Below are 15,645 nucleotides of genomic sequence, written 5' to 3'. Positions count from 1 at the left end.
TCCGGTGCTGGGAGGCATATTACCCTTTTACTATATAGGATAGAGGCCTGGTGCACGGGTGGGGGCCGCTGGTTTGCCCTGAAGGGTGTCCTGGATCAGGGCGGGGGTCCCCACTGGGGTGCCTGGCCAGTCTGGGTGAGGGGCTGAGGGCCGTTTTCAGGCTGGCGGGTGACTGAAGCTCCCAACCTGTCCTTTTTTTCTTTTTTTTTTTTATTCTGGGCCAGCTTTAGCTCTGAGGCTTGGCTCCAGCTCTGAGGCCTCGGCTGCTGAAAGCAGGTATCTGGTTTGTTTGGGTTCTATAATTGTAACACTGTTGAGGTCCTGCTCACTCCAGCTCTGAGATCCTGGCTGGCTGAAAGCAGGGATCTGCATTTGTTCTATAATTAAAACAATGTTGTGGTCCTGCTGGCTGAAGCCCGGCTGGCTGAAAGCAGGTTTCTGGGGTTTTGTTTAGCTTCTATATTTGTAACAATGTTTCCTAAACTGCAAGCTCAGAGGCCGGCAGCGGCAGGTGAGGAACGCTGGCTTCCTCTGTCACTGGAGCAAGCAAGCCGACTGTTCGCTTCAAGCTGCCTGGCTGCCGGCCGCCATCTTGGTTGGCAGTTAATTTGCATATTGCCCTGATTAGCCAATGGGAAGGGTAGCGGAGGTACGGCTAATTACCATGTTTCTCTATTATTAGATAGGATAGATATTTAGGTAAATAAAATCTCAGTTACTTAGGTTTTGAAAAGGGGATAAGTAAAAGAAGTATTAACCCTTTAAGAAGCCATGAACAGTTTGGTAAGAATCATTATAAAATGTTTTTTTTTAAAAAGAGCTAATCAGTTTATCCCACCCTCTTCATACCCTACCTGCCTGTTAAGAGAAGCAACCTCTTTAACTTTTCTGAGTCCTGACTGATAAGATCAATTGCTACACTGGGATGGAGATGAGGCTATTATATTGGTTGGAAAATAAATGCACCACAATGTCTCCTTGAAAAAGTTCCTATTTCAGCCTTTTTTTTTTGGGGGGGGGGGGGTTAGGGAGGTGGGTGGGGAAGTCATTTGCTTTATTCTCATAAAAGAAAAGCAGGAGGATGCTTGCTTTCTCTAATTCCAGACCCCTTACTCCAGAACCTTCTGTACTAGAGAGGCACTTAGCACAGCCAGCCCTCTTCCCAATACCAACAGAGGCCAGCTAGTTCCCACACATTAGCACTTATTTCCAAAACACAGCTGGCTCTGGATAGGCCTGACTATCCAGACTATGGGGATGTCTGCCTAAATACCTTTAGCTTACACTGCAGCTCAGCTCTTCTGCTTCCCATGACAGCAATAGTCCTCTTCCAGTGGCCAATTCAGGTCCTGGATTTTCCATGTTGCATTACTAGGACTATTCCAGTTCACACAACCCTCCCTTTGCCAACTTATAGATTCCATTTGGGAACTATGACATAGGCAACGTGGGAAAACCGAGACTCAGAGTGACCTGCACAGGGTCACAAGTCAGTTCACACAATGGTTCTAAGACCTGGGGAGTCAAAATCACCTGTAGAACAATGTAAATTAGTGTTGCTCCACTCAATGCCTTGTTTAAACACATCAAACATGAAAACGGTCTCCTTGACTACACTAAGAGCCCTCAAGGTCGTGTTTTCAGACCCGCCCTGGCACTCAAGACTGCTTACTGACTGCTTCTATAGAATAAAAAATACATAGCATTGTCCTTTTCCAAACAAATCCGCATAAATAAATAAGGGACGATTAATATTTATTGGAGAGTTTCAGTGCTGTGTTCCTACTCTATTAGCCATGAACTTAGCAGACTTAGCCAGATTCAGAAATGATATTCTCTCACTCAAAGAAACCTAAAACTTGAATCCATTACCTACTTGCTTCTACAGATTGAGTGTAGTCCCCCCCCAAAACAGGTGTATTTTCATTATTAAGCTGCACCCAAAGTTTGCCTAAGTTAAAGTTAAGAAAATACAAGGTGAGAACGTAATTTAGATTTCTGCACAGGGAAGACATCAAATCCTACAGTATTCATAACAACAAAAAGCTCCTGTCTAGAGCTACCTGCACATTGTACTTTGATATAAATGCAAAAGCAGGAACAATTCGCTAAATGATCTTGAAACACTGCTCTTTTTGTCAGAGGAATGATATACCACTGGTCAATTACCATATAAAAATCCCATTTTCTCACAATTCCATTATTTCTCTATAATTATTCCAGCAAAAATCATTATAACTTATTAAGTGCAGAGAATAAATGCTTTTAAAAGTGAGAAAGGGGAAGAAAAGGGGAAGGAGTACCAGAAATGTTCTCCATCCTGACCGGGGTGGTGGTGACAGGGCATTTAGAATATATGTAAAAATTCATTCAGCAGTATGCTTAGGAGTTATACACTCCCCCACCCCCCGAAAATGGTCTCAGATCATGAGACAAGAATGCTAAGGAGGGGGCATTTTACAACTCAGAGAATAACCGAAACAATCACGCCGTGTTACCTGTCGGCCTTCATCAGCAGGTTGGGTGGCAGCTCCAGGAGCTGGTTGTGCTGCACATCTAAGACCTCCACTGAGGTTCTTTCTAGCCGTTCAGGTAGACTCGTCAGCTGGTTGTGTCCCGCCAGCAGCTTCCGGAGACTGCTGTTACAGAATAAGCTGTGCAACAAGGGACAAAGACAGAAGGAAACTTACTTAGAGCTAACGTGGGATAAATACGAAAAAGTGAACAGGAGTGGGAGAATACTTAAAATTATCTCTCCAAAAAACAAATTCACTCAGAGCAACTGCAAATTTACTTTAACAGAAGCTCAAACTTGGAGCTGTTAATATTTCTTTATTTTCCATACTTTCAAAAAAAGAGGGTGGCAAAAACTATGAAAAGGGATTTTAACAAAGAAGCTCTACTTAGTGAAAGAGAAAGACACGTTTCATACAAGATTCGGAAGAGAGCAGTCTAATCTTCCTAGGTTCATAAGGCAAGCTTTAAAAGGTGCAGGATTCTCAAGGTAGGGCTTGTGTCTTATACACACGGAACTCGGACTGTTTTACCCACAACAGATAGTAAATAAATGCAGTCAAACAATTTTACCTATAGGATCAACATTCAATAAAGGATCCGTCTATCCAATTAATCTTTTACAAATGCCAACTGGGAAAATGTTACATTTTTCCTCAGTTGCATTTCACAATCATAATTATTTCTCCCTTTCCTCACTTCCCTAAGTGTGTATATTTTTGTTTTCTCTTTGGTTTAACCCTAGACCACAGTAGACACTCCCTCCTAAAGAAAACAGAATGCCCTTAATCCACTATTTTCTGCTGTGCCCTAAAGAGCACTTTGGAAACTTGGTTGTGTGTTTCTTCTGTGGATTATCAAAACTGCAATAAATGATGAATACTTAATCTAAAAAGTACACTCTATGCCAGACATCAACGGTTGTAGAGAATAAAACAAACCATGGGTTCCAATACAGAAATCTGTGGGTAAGTAAGGCTATGATATGCATCAGGATCACTTCAGAGAGAGAATTCATTTACACTGCTGTCAAAGAATGAGGCTTCCTAACCCACAGACCATTTCCCACCATTGTGACCTCACTCACTGACATCTGCTGCTAAAACCACTCTATGTTACAGCCATAACTTTATTCACTTTAAATATTAAAACCAGATTCTTCGCTCACAAAGATACCAGAAACTGTTTCAATGCTGTGACAACACAGGTCAACATTAATGACATCTAACATGCCTCACTTGGCAGGTTTAGATATCAATGTGACAAGACAGATTATCTAGGACTGTCAGTCACAGTTAACACAGGGTCTCTGTCATGGTCACTCAACCCAATAATTCAGGATCTGCTTCACCAATTTTACTGCCTTGCGGTGGAATTTAGAATTGGGTTGTTTATTATTTACACACACACACACACACACACACACACACTTTATCCTTAAATAGATGGATAATTTGGTGACAAAAATCTTTATCCTGATTTTTCCAAATAAAAAAGTAGATTTGATAACTAAAATGAGTATTAAATGCTAATTACTGGATTTAGTTCAATTCTTTTGGATACTAAACACTAAAATACCTCCTTTTCTTTTTAGTACATTTCCACTTCTAAATATTAATTTCTGTTCTGTCAAACCCTTCATACACTTAGATAAACAGGGCTTGAATAGTAAGTCAACTTCTAATGAATCACTATCTTGTCTAAAATGTTAGATCAATGATGGGCTAATCCAAAGTTTGCAACTAAACGTCACAATAAATGAGAAAACAATACATACTGTGTTTGTCCCACGGGTTAAAAACAGAAACACACAAAAACAAACACTGTTTAAATTCCCTGACAATAGAGCATTTGGGATTTGCTTTGAATAAACATTTGTTTCATTCCCCCAAAAGGCCTGTACTAATGTAGAACAAATCAAAGGAAACTCTGGGGGATAATTTGATAAAATATCTGTTATCTGGAATTTATTTAATTGTTGTTTTATGTATATAATATCTTTGTTGTAGCCGACAGTGAAACAAAGGCCTCAGACTCCAATATGCTATATCTGCTGGATTGGGGTGGTTGGAATGGGGGGGAACAAAACAGAAAAAATAGAAAAGAAGATTAGAAAAGATTTTTTAACAAATTATTTTCCCCCTATTTAGTAGTAGCCTGTTTTCATCTTTGCTATTTGTCTTCTAAAAGCACCCCCTACCCCGCGCACACACTCACATACACAATGCTGTCCACAGGGCACATCACCAAACCTTCTGCTGATAATGGTGATGAGTTGCACTGAGTCACCTAAGTGCTCAGTCAACATAAAACTCTAAGGCAGAAAGCATTTTCAAATGGATTGACTTTATGGGTATTATGTATGGATGAAAAAGTAAAATGAACTGAGTTTTCCGGGGATTGAAAATGTAAACCATGATTTTCTTTATGAGAACTATATTCTAACACAGTGTTATCCAACAAAAACATAAGGCAAGCCACATACATAATTTAAACTTAAAGATGAAAAGATTTAGGTAAATTAATTCTTATAGTACTTTTTATTTGACTCAACATATCCAAAATATTATTTTAACATGTAATTAATATACAACATTATTGATATATGTGTATATTTTCTAATTCAGCACTTCTCAATTAGGAATAGTCACATTTCAATTGCTCACCTGACCCGTGGCTAATGGTAGTGACTACATATTAAACAGCTGAACTCTTAATGCCTTTATTAAGCTTACCAAGCATGTATATGTCATCATCTTTGTTCTTTATAAGACTATAGGAATACCAATCACATACCTTTAAAGATCATGCACCTAAAGTAAACTTAAATCCAAAATAGTGACATATTTTTACAGTATTTTCATTGATATTTTTTGACTATACATAGTTAGAAACAACTGACTTCCTTTGTTCAGTGATTGACTGAGAATGGTGCAAATAGCTAGATCTGAGCTGTAGCAGCCACTAGTCACAAATGGCTATTTAAATTTAAATTAATTAAAATGAAATAAAATTTAAAATTCAGTTCCTCAGTCACTGTAGCCACATTTCAAGTGCTCAACAGTCACATATGGTTAGTGCATAGTACACTGGATAGCACAGATTAGACCACTTCAATCATCACAGAAAGTCCACAGGCCAGCACGAGGACAGATTACTGATTGCATGGCTAGTCACTAACAGCCCCAAAATACTTTGTACCACAATTAGTTAACTTGAAGATGTCTATGTCTATGGATATTAGACATCATCACATGGCTGTTTTTGAAATCTTGGCATTAAAGTGAAAATTATGAAATAAAAAAGAATCTAGTTTGCTCTTTTTAGGTTTAATAATCTAATAATCTTTTCTCCCCCTAAGTTATGTTCAAGGAAAACCAAACATTGTTTGTGAGTAAGGTAGACATGTCAAGTTAATGGACCGAAGGGGAGGATTCTGAAAGAGTGAAGATGAAAGAGTCACTAATCGTACTGTTTGCCGCGTCTCTGAAAATTGCAGCTTATTTAAAAATCTCTACCAGGAACCACCCACTGCATGACTTTGAAAAGTCTGACGGAGAGTCAAAGCCTCACTTCACTCTTCTCGAGGGAAGTTTATAACTTGAAGACACCACATGCGGTAAAGATACTAAATATTAGGTTTAAAAAAATAAGGTTTAAAAAGCTCTTTTAGAGGAAGGTGCAGGAAGATATAGGGGAGATAAATGGTGATGGGAGGAGACTTCACTTGGGGTGGTGAACACACAATACAGTGGTATTGTGCACCTGAAATCTGTATAATTTTGTTAACCAGGTCACCCCAATAAACTTTATAAAAAGGAAAAAATACACACATACAAAAAAAAACTCTTTTAGGGGTTCCTAGGAACAAGTTAAACACTGAATCAGAAATTTTTACAACTGCTTATCTAATTTGAGATTCTCTAACTCAATCTGTCATACTTACCGTGCAGGAAGTTCACATATTTGATTATGGCCAATATCTAAAACTTCTAGCTTTCGGCTTTCACATACCCACTCAGGCACATTTTCCAAGCAGTTCCTAAATATAAGAATATACAATAGTTTTCTTTGATCGGAATGTGGCCTAAAATATAGTTTGAAACTCAAAATAATTACATAGACTAAATAAAACTTCAAATGAAATACCAAAGTAGAGCGAGTATAAATCCAAAGGATATGAGTATTCATCTTAATCTAGAAGCAAAATTGTGATAAGGAAAAAAAACAAGTAGGAAAGGACATAGTTACATCATTTTTAAAGTCTCTCTTTTTTTTTTTTTTTTTTTTTTTTTTTTTTACTTTGGCTCCCAGAATTGCTTTTCTAAAAAGTCTATAAACCCACTCAAGTTTAGAAAGAGGAGGTCTTAGATTGGAAACGAACAAGCATACACTTCTAGTTAAGTTGAACAGTCAAATGGCATAAAAGTTTTATTTTCCAATTTACATTTCACCCTTAACACTGAAATAGTTCTCAACTCCATTAGGCATCATGAAAGCACAACCATAGAGAAATGGAAAGATGGCAGCAGTGCAAGTGCCCTGGCCCTTAACGCTCAGAATTATCTGAAAACATTTACTTAGGCATCAGGTGGTAATTATAACTACCAGAAACAAGTGAACTAAATTAATCATGACTTTAATTATTAAATGAATTGACCTGTTCTTACACAAATTTATTATATTTGAATGTCTCCTTAATTATAGGTGGTTAGTTAACCTTTCACTTAAAAAAAATGCAAAATGACCAGGCACAAGGAATCTAAAATGGTATGGATGTTAAGACTATTATTATTTAAAAACAGACCCACAATTCCAGAAAAATAAAATGCCTGGGACAAGGATTATATTAGAGCAAAAGTGAAAATAGTTGTGATATTGGGGTGATGGCATTATGTGAGGCTTAAAAATCATGTTCTTTATTTTTGCTATTATATCAACTTTTCAATTAAAATACAAAAAAACATGCGCTATTTTCTGCTTAGTGTCTATACAGGCACATCAGGTTCTGGCTTTGGAGCCCTAAAGACTGATATATTAATGATTTTATTTTGTAGTAATTAACCACATCTTAGTAAGACAGTAGAGTGGAAGTGCCTCTCAGTATAAGCAACCTCATCATAGCAATAAAACTCCTGCAAGTGTGGAACTATGAACTTGAGGAGCTCTAAGGACCTAATAAACACCATTTTGGACGATGGCTCACTTCCTTCAGATAACATAAATACTCACACAAAGGGAGGAGACTGAAATACTCAGGGCTATTTGAGGGGAATCAGAGGTTTTCTAACACAAAGTCCCGTGGTTTGGAAGGTGAATGAGGGAGAGCACACTACAGTGAAGATTCTGGACAGGAGAGTTACAAAGAAGGGGAATAGTATTTAAGTGGGAGACTTCAGGAACAAGCATGATGTAAGAGTTTCCAATTCTGTCTCACTTAGGGGCTTCAATGGGAACCAGTTGCTAATTACATACTATAAATAAAGGGAAAGTAGATTCACTCCATGGTCAATGCTCTTAAATAAAACTTTTCAAAATAAATCTTTTCTTGCAAACTCCACTACAGTGCTGTTCTTATTTAAAAGATGAAGATAACAACCAAAGCTAATAGGAAAAAAAAAGAATAACTTAACCAGGTAATACTGAATTTCAAGTACTTTAAAACTATTGACATGAATTTAGTAGGAAATGCATGAAGCACTACTACTCATAAAGAATTTTATAAGTTTCTAAGAAAATTGTAATAGTAATAATTCTCACAATAGCTAAATTCGAACACATTCTTATGTAACTATGACTGAGCATATCATTAACATATCCGATTTACACACTGAGATGAGTTAACAGTGGCACTTTGAGAGGACCATATCCTCCCAAATACTGTGGCTGTTCAGAAAGTATGGGGTATTTTGTTTGGAATTATGTTAAAAGTTAGTTTTCAATTTTAGTGTATTAAGATTATTAAAGTTTAATTTGTGTAAATACATACTTTATGTTTTCAGGAAAAAGTCTTGTATAATATTTTTGGGGACTGGAGTAGTGCATTAGTATAAAAGGTGAGATGGTGAGCTTATTCACAAATAAACTGAGAAAAATGAGTAGGCGGCATGGAAATACTACTTTGGAAGCTTTGTGGCTACTTTCTAAGGGTTCTTAGCAAGGAGATATATGTACAAAGTAACAAAGAGGAAGGGGAAGAAAATCAAAGAAATATAGTACAATATTTTTTTAATAAAATCAACATCATTTTGGAGAAAGACATGAAGATGAGGTTAATATAATTAAAGAACTACTGGACCTTCTAACCACATGACCCGAACTCACTAATCTTCCAAACCCAAGCTTTGGTGTGCAAATTGCCATCCCCACCAACATAATACCTTGATTCTTCTGGCTTGAACTACATACACAAATGTAGTATTTTAATGGACAGATATTTATATACATTTTCAGAGGGTAAGTAAAAACTTTTGAATTTAATTTGTATTATTTACCTTGAAAACATAAAAAGTTTGTATGCATATGCTCAGACAGAATTCTCTAAGTGATTTTCAAGCCAATTCTAGAGCATTCTAAGCCTTGGCTTCTTACCTTGAAACGTCCATGTAGAACAGATAATTCGGAACTGGGTAAACATCAAGCTGAACAAGTTCTAGGAGGGGGAAAGAAACACAAAAGCGTTACCATTCAAGTGACACAGAGCCTCTTTGTGTGCAGAATATCATTACTGTGCTTTTTTCTCCATTGTTTGTTTAGGCTAGGAAGTACAATATGTCCATCTGTTCTACTTTGAAACTCCAGGAAAGGACAGAGAACTTCTAATTTAATCACAAGATCTTACTCAAGGTTTAAAATGAATCACTTGTTCTACTTTTCTACCTCAATCCCATCCACTTACTGTGGTTCTTCTATTGTTAGGCATGCTAAATTTTATCTGGAAGATGAACTGTATGAATACTGTGTTGTTGTTTTTAACATTCAGTGTTCCTTCCATAAAACCAAATGAATCTTGGCTTTTGCCTTTTTCACTCTACTGAAACAGCACTGCTGAGGACCACAAATAACGTCCTGCGGACCACAAATGACATACTCAGATCGAGAACCCTTCCTCAAAATTATATGAAACGTGTCACCACTGTCCAGGTAAGGCTTTGTTTTGGGGACACAGTAGTTTCTAATCACAGGGTCAGTTCTCACCTGATTTTCTATTCTGGCACCAGCTACGTGAAAGGGTTTGTAAGTCTACTTTTAACATCTTCTCTTTTCCAGTTACCTTACTTCCATGGTTTCAGGTACCACCTCTAAGTCTCAAATCAACATTTGTAGTCCTGACTGACAATTCCTATCAGCTCAGTGAAGACCACCACAATAACCTGAGCAGGAGTGGGTGGTTCCACTCTTCTCCCACAAATGCACTCTGCACACTACTTTCATGTTAACGGTCCTATAGTGTCACTTTCATCACATGCGTCTTCAAAGCTTCACCAGGACTCCAAGCCATGCATCCCATAATTATTTCTTACCACTCCAAAGAGTTCAGACCCCCCTGTCTTCTCCCATCTGCCAAGCACACCACATTCAGATTCTTTCTTCTTCGACACCTACTTTGTGCCTATGACTATCCAAATCCTATAACCCTTCAGTGGCCTGGAGCTGTTTAAGATTTGGCTTATTTCTCCAATGCGATGAGCAAACTCATTTTTAAAAATTCCTTATCCTTTAGAACTCATATACTACACTATGCAAAAACAAGTGCTTGTTAAACATTCTGCTTAACTTGTAGTAGTAAGTACTTGTTTTCATTCATGCTGGTAGGAACTAAAGTCTTCACATTAGCAAATATATGCCCCGATGACCATTTCTTGATCAGAATGGCCATGATTTCCAAATTCTAAAAAAGAGAGCTTGTTAAATAAGTAAGACTCTTGCTTTGTGGTGTGCTTTTGGGTATATAATTTAGGTTTTCTCTTAAGGTGACTTCGTCAGTGGAGCACAAAATCTGAGACCCTGAAGAGAATCCACAATGGATTCCTTTGCTTTCACTCTCCAGGATTAAATCAAGGTTCCAGATTTACTGTCATTAACAAGGTAGCTCAAGAAATAGTCACCCTCTCCCCACTTCCTTTCAAGCAGAGGTGCCCAATCAAAAGTGGGAGCAACTTATCTAAATATCACAATATGACAAAAACAAATTAGGAATAAAATTTTGATTCCTTTAAGTACCAAACCAGAGTTTTTCTTTTGTGATTTTTTATCTTAGCAAAATTTGACACTTATTTTACTAAAGAAATATCAAAGCAAGGCCGAGATGATGGCACTGAGAAAATTCTTGGAACCAGTTGAGAAACTTTGATGTGGTCTATGTTACATACCATTAGAAGAGGCATAGAGTGCTTTGAGGAAATAGCCACAGATGTTTAACGTCACCAGTTGATTCCTTTCACAGTGTAAAACTTCAATGTTGTTGAAAATCATGGCATCTAGATCACCAAGCTTATTGTCACGCAGATCAAGCTGAGTGACATGCTGGAGAAAGTCCACTTCATCTGCTATTAACTTCTTAATTATGTTCAGTCTTGAGAGGAAAAGGACACAAATAGAGACTATAATTAACAGCAACACTATAAATAAATAGCTACACCCTAATACGGTGAGATAAGAAGAAGGGACTCCAGTCGCATTATATTCTAGTCCTCCAGGATTTCTTTAATCTCACCATCTAGCCTTCCTTAACAGGCCAGATTCTCTGGTTATCTTTAGCTGCAATTCCATGAGGTCTTAACCTTGGCAATATATTATGAAACACAATTTAGACCCTTAAGGCTGGAGGAAATGCATGATTTTACCTTAATTCATTTCAAGAGGAAAGAAATTCATTTATTTCCAAAGAATTTGGTTGAAAGTATACAAGAAACAAAACCTAGAACAGCCCAATAAGCACATTACAGCTGCACTGACTATAGCGAGCAGGTAGATGAGCAGTAATATATGAAAGAATTAAAGGGTGAACTTGGAAAGAAAAATAATGAATGAGATGCACATATGCACCAGAGACTGGAATGCAAATATCTGGATTTTCGACAGGCTCAGAACCAAGAACTGATTACCAAAACTGTATCTTTAAAATATTGCTTGAAAGAGCAGACAGCAGAAAATACTAAAATTGGCATCTAGGATTCATTGAGAAATTATAAAATGAAGGACAACAGTGGAGAGCAACAAGTCTAGAATGGAGCAGGGCACAGGGAAAAGCTGGCAGAATCTCAGCCATGAGAACCAGATAGCTAATGGGCTGAAGTGGCTGGGGATGAGCTGCCAAGAAGGTAAGTACACAGGAATGGGGACTAGAAACTGATATAACAAAGACACATTTAGCTTCAAAGGGGAGAAAAACAGATGAAAATCCCAATTCCCAGCTTGCTGGGCTATGCCCAACTTCTTTACAAACAAGAACCCTCTACTGCTCTTTGTAATGAGAACAAAATACTGAGACTGTGCACTTGGGTTAGAAGAGCATTAATATTAAGGCTGGAGCTTAGGAAAAAGCCCAGCGCTCTCTGATAGAATTTCTGACCTTTCAAAATGAAAATAAAATGATGGACTAAATTATTAATAGCAATAGCATAAAGCCACTGACACACAGGATGAGTGACAGCACAGAGTGAGGATTCGTCAACGCGCAAGTACAGCATATGGCCTCTTCAAATGTCCCCGAGAGGATGTTTTTGGCTCCTTCTCTTTTTCATTCCAGGTTGTAAGATTAAAAAACTGGCCTCATCCCAGCTTTTGACTATTTCCAAATGCTGGCTAGATTCCAGAATATGCATGCAGAATAAAAAGAAAAAAACAAAACTCATTTTGGATATAAAAGACTGCAAGAACTGAAATCTATATCCCTATTCTACACTTTATATTATCTTTGTAATGTGGCATTATCATGTTCACTTGAAACAGCTACCCCCACAATTTCACTGTAGTAATACTAAAATAATTAAATGGTTGGTTTAATGAAGAGACAAAAAAGGAAGTTAACATTCCCACTGTTTGGTTTAAATTGCCAAGTCTTACCAGGATTCGAATATCAAAAGTTTTCAGGCTCACACAATAATACAACTATTTACAATAAACTTCTAAAGAGTCAAAATATGGTTAAAATTTCCTTCCAACAATCCCCTCAATTAACACAGTCATTTTATCTATTTCATAAATTCTCATTGAACATTACTTTGCAAACAGTGAAAGACTATGGTGATAATGATGACGATGACTTAAGGCTTTATGCTCGTAAGAAATAAATAAAACAAGGTGTATTTCAACAGCTTCTGAAATTTAGTAAGGAAAAATCATATATGCTTTCATATATAAAGTATAAGGACTACAAGTAAGTGATAAGTGCCATAAATGATGTATAAAATTCAGAGAATAATCAAAAAAGATGCAATGGAAGAGGAAGCATCGCATCTGAATCCCAAGGGTAGGCAGAACTGAAAAAATGTAAATGAGAGAAGAAAACGGTCCCAAGGAAGCAGCAGGATGGCTTCTGGACTGAAGAGAAGGGCATGGGGTGAACATCATACATGAACAGCGCAGAGTATGTGAGGCAAGTGAGAATATGGCTTTGAAAGTGGACTAGTCAATTAATACTTATCAATTAACACTGATCTGCTAAGAGCTAACTCTGGTGGATCAAGAACCAATAAGAGCAGTGCTTCCCAGTTACTATGGTGAAAGACCTATTTTCTAAACTTCTGATGTCATAGAGTCTATGACATAGACTGATAGGTAGTCACTCTGTACACGACCAGCATGCAATTCACACCACAAGCAGCTCACCATGCAAGTTCACCAACATGGAAACTAGTCTGTTCCCTGTACAATGAAATGAATATACTTTTATGAGCTTACTTGGATATTGTGGCAATGCTGAATCACTATATGTTTCTAAAATGTTGTCTCAATTTCTATACATATCTTGCTATGGAAAAGTAGCAAATAGTTGGATTGCCAGCACAGGTCAGAGGACCACACTTTGAGCAGCTCTGAGCTAGAACCTCCTCCTCAAGGGATTCACAGACTAGTAGGTAGAAACTAGATATAAGAGCTTGAATACTTTAAATTGGAGAATTGAAGGCTCTGAGCAAGACTGTGCTTGCTCAGCTAGGAAACAACAATAGCAATGAGAAGGAAAGGGAAAGGACTAGGGAGAAACTAGAATGACAGAAGAACTGATAGAACCTGGTGGTAAACTAGAAACAGAGTCAAAGCTGGGTCTGAATAACCCATGAAGCGGTGTTGCTATGAACAACAGGAATCCAGGGGAAAGAAGTGGTTGAATAAAGAAAAGAAACTGAACTCTGTTTCACATGTATTTGGTTAAGTGTATCAGTAGGGGAAACCAAGGTGAAATTATCCAGTTGGCAGCTAAAGTGGAATTAGTTCCAAAAAGAAAAATAAGAGTTAGAGAAAGACGGGAATAATTAACAAGGAGATGAAAGGTGAATGACAAAGCCATGAGACTACAGGCAGAGAAGTTATCAAGGAGAGAGGTGTGGGTAACATCCACATTTTGAACAGAGAAGAAAAGATGGAGGAATTATTAATGATGCCATAGAAGAAATACCAAACTCAAAGAACAGCAATACAAGAAAAAGAATAAGAGTAAAAGAAATGTGATCACTTTTAATCTGATGTAACACTTCCATCTGAAGGAATAAAAAATGAATCAATAAAATTAGCCCTTTGCTTACAGAAACTAAGTGAAACTCCTCCTAAATCATTCCACTAGCTTCAATTTAAAATATTAAGGCAGACTTATAAGCAAATTGGACCCGATTTTCCCCTCCTCAGATCAGTGGCCTAGTGGGAAGCAGTTATCTACTCACGTTCATTCAACCTTGACAGAATGACCAAAGTCTTTTCTAAATATGAAGGTTTTTAAATCCAAGTGACTCAGAGGCAAGTAATGTTAACAATTTAGAAAGAAAGTTAAGACAAAGTGTTCAGTTCCCTCACTTGTCACATTCTCAAAGTCAATAAATTAGCCCATTTGCATTTCCTGAATTAAGAAATCTAGGTCTGCAAAACTGCTATCACTTTCCCAGGTGTGACAGGTTTGATTACTCCTTTAGTCAGAGGACAGGTTAAGCCAAGCAACAAGTTGTGGGACAGGAATGAATGGGTTTCCTAGGCCAGACCACATGAATGCAGAAGAAAGAAGAATAAAAGATGATGTTACTTTATACTGACGCAACTCGACAGGTCTGAGTGAGGACCTGGATCATCAACAGAAAGGAAAGTAGGTAGCAAGGCCAGGAAAGAAACACCTTTGACAAATGGAGAGGTGTAAAGATGTCAAGAATGACAGCTGAGCAGGTTTTGTGAGTAGAAAAGCATCCTCAGTGAGGTGATAATAATAATACAATCACATTTGCTGGGAGAGTGAGGTTTATACCTCAATTCCTTCCAGAACTCTATGAACTGGGTTCTATTAACTGTAATTTAAAAATGCTAACAGTTGCACAGAGACACCAAATATCTCACCCAAGATTGAACATGGGGAATATATGGTCATCAACCTCTAGCTAGTGGGAGAGTTAGTTTGGTTGAAAAGGTGTCAAACTGGTCAAGTTAGTATGCAAGTCTAAGCCTCATATGTTGTTTCTGCAGTAATTCAATCCCATGACAGGCTCTTGTTTTTCCTTAAAATAGAGAGACTTAGAATAGCTTCCTCCTTGTGGACTGGTTCTTTCTACATGAGAAGCGAAACTGAACCTTACGCACTGAGGGATGACTACTGAGCATTTCTGATGTAGCAAAGATTGTATTAGTGGTTTCCAGTTGAGTTTAGTGTGATTGGGATTAAAACTGCAGGTTCTCTGCTCTTGCAAGGGGTGAGAGTGGAGGTTCTAGCCAAACAAGAAATTGTGAGTTCTACATTTTTATAAAGACCAGTAAACTAGGCAGAACCACCTGGCTGGAAAAATGGAAGAAAAACAAATTTAAGAAAGGAGGTATGCTCAATGATGTTAACTGTTTCAAGCCACAGAGAAGAAGGACTAAGAGAGTAAAATATCCATTTTGCTATTAGTGATATGGTTTTATTTCCCCATAAATAACTCTCCCTGGTTCAAT

At 37.6% G+C, this 15,645-nt stretch overlaps 1 protein-coding gene across 1 annotated transcript in view; it reads right to left on the bottom strand.

Annotated features, from left to right (window-relative positions):
- The window catches only part of PHLPP1 (PH domain and leucine rich repeat protein phosphatase 1), a 207,090-nt gene that overhangs the window by 35,672 nt on the left and 155,773 nt on the right, over window positions 1-15,645 (bottom strand). Inside the window, exons 8-11 of the mRNA XM_014454458.1 lie at window positions 10,887-11,089; window positions 9,106-9,166; window positions 6,461-6,556; window positions 2,499-2,654 (exon numbers count right to left, since the gene is read on the bottom strand). Coding sequence (XP_014309944.1) covers window positions 2,499-2,654; window positions 6,461-6,556; window positions 9,106-9,166; window positions 10,887-11,089 — 516 coding nt within the window. The remainder of the gene's footprint in view (window positions 1-2,498; window positions 2,655-6,460; window positions 6,557-9,105; window positions 9,167-10,886; window positions 11,090-15,645) is intronic.

This window comes from Myotis lucifugus, unplaced genomic scaffold, assembly GCF_000147115.1.
Source record: "Myotis lucifugus unplaced genomic scaffold, Myoluc2.0 scaffold_36, whole genome shotgun sequence".
Lineage (NCBI taxonomy): Eukaryota > Metazoa > Chordata > Mammalia > Chiroptera > Vespertilionidae > Myotis > Myotis lucifugus.
Note: the sequence above shows the minus strand (reverse complement) of the source record. Positions and strands in the feature narration are given on the sequence as shown.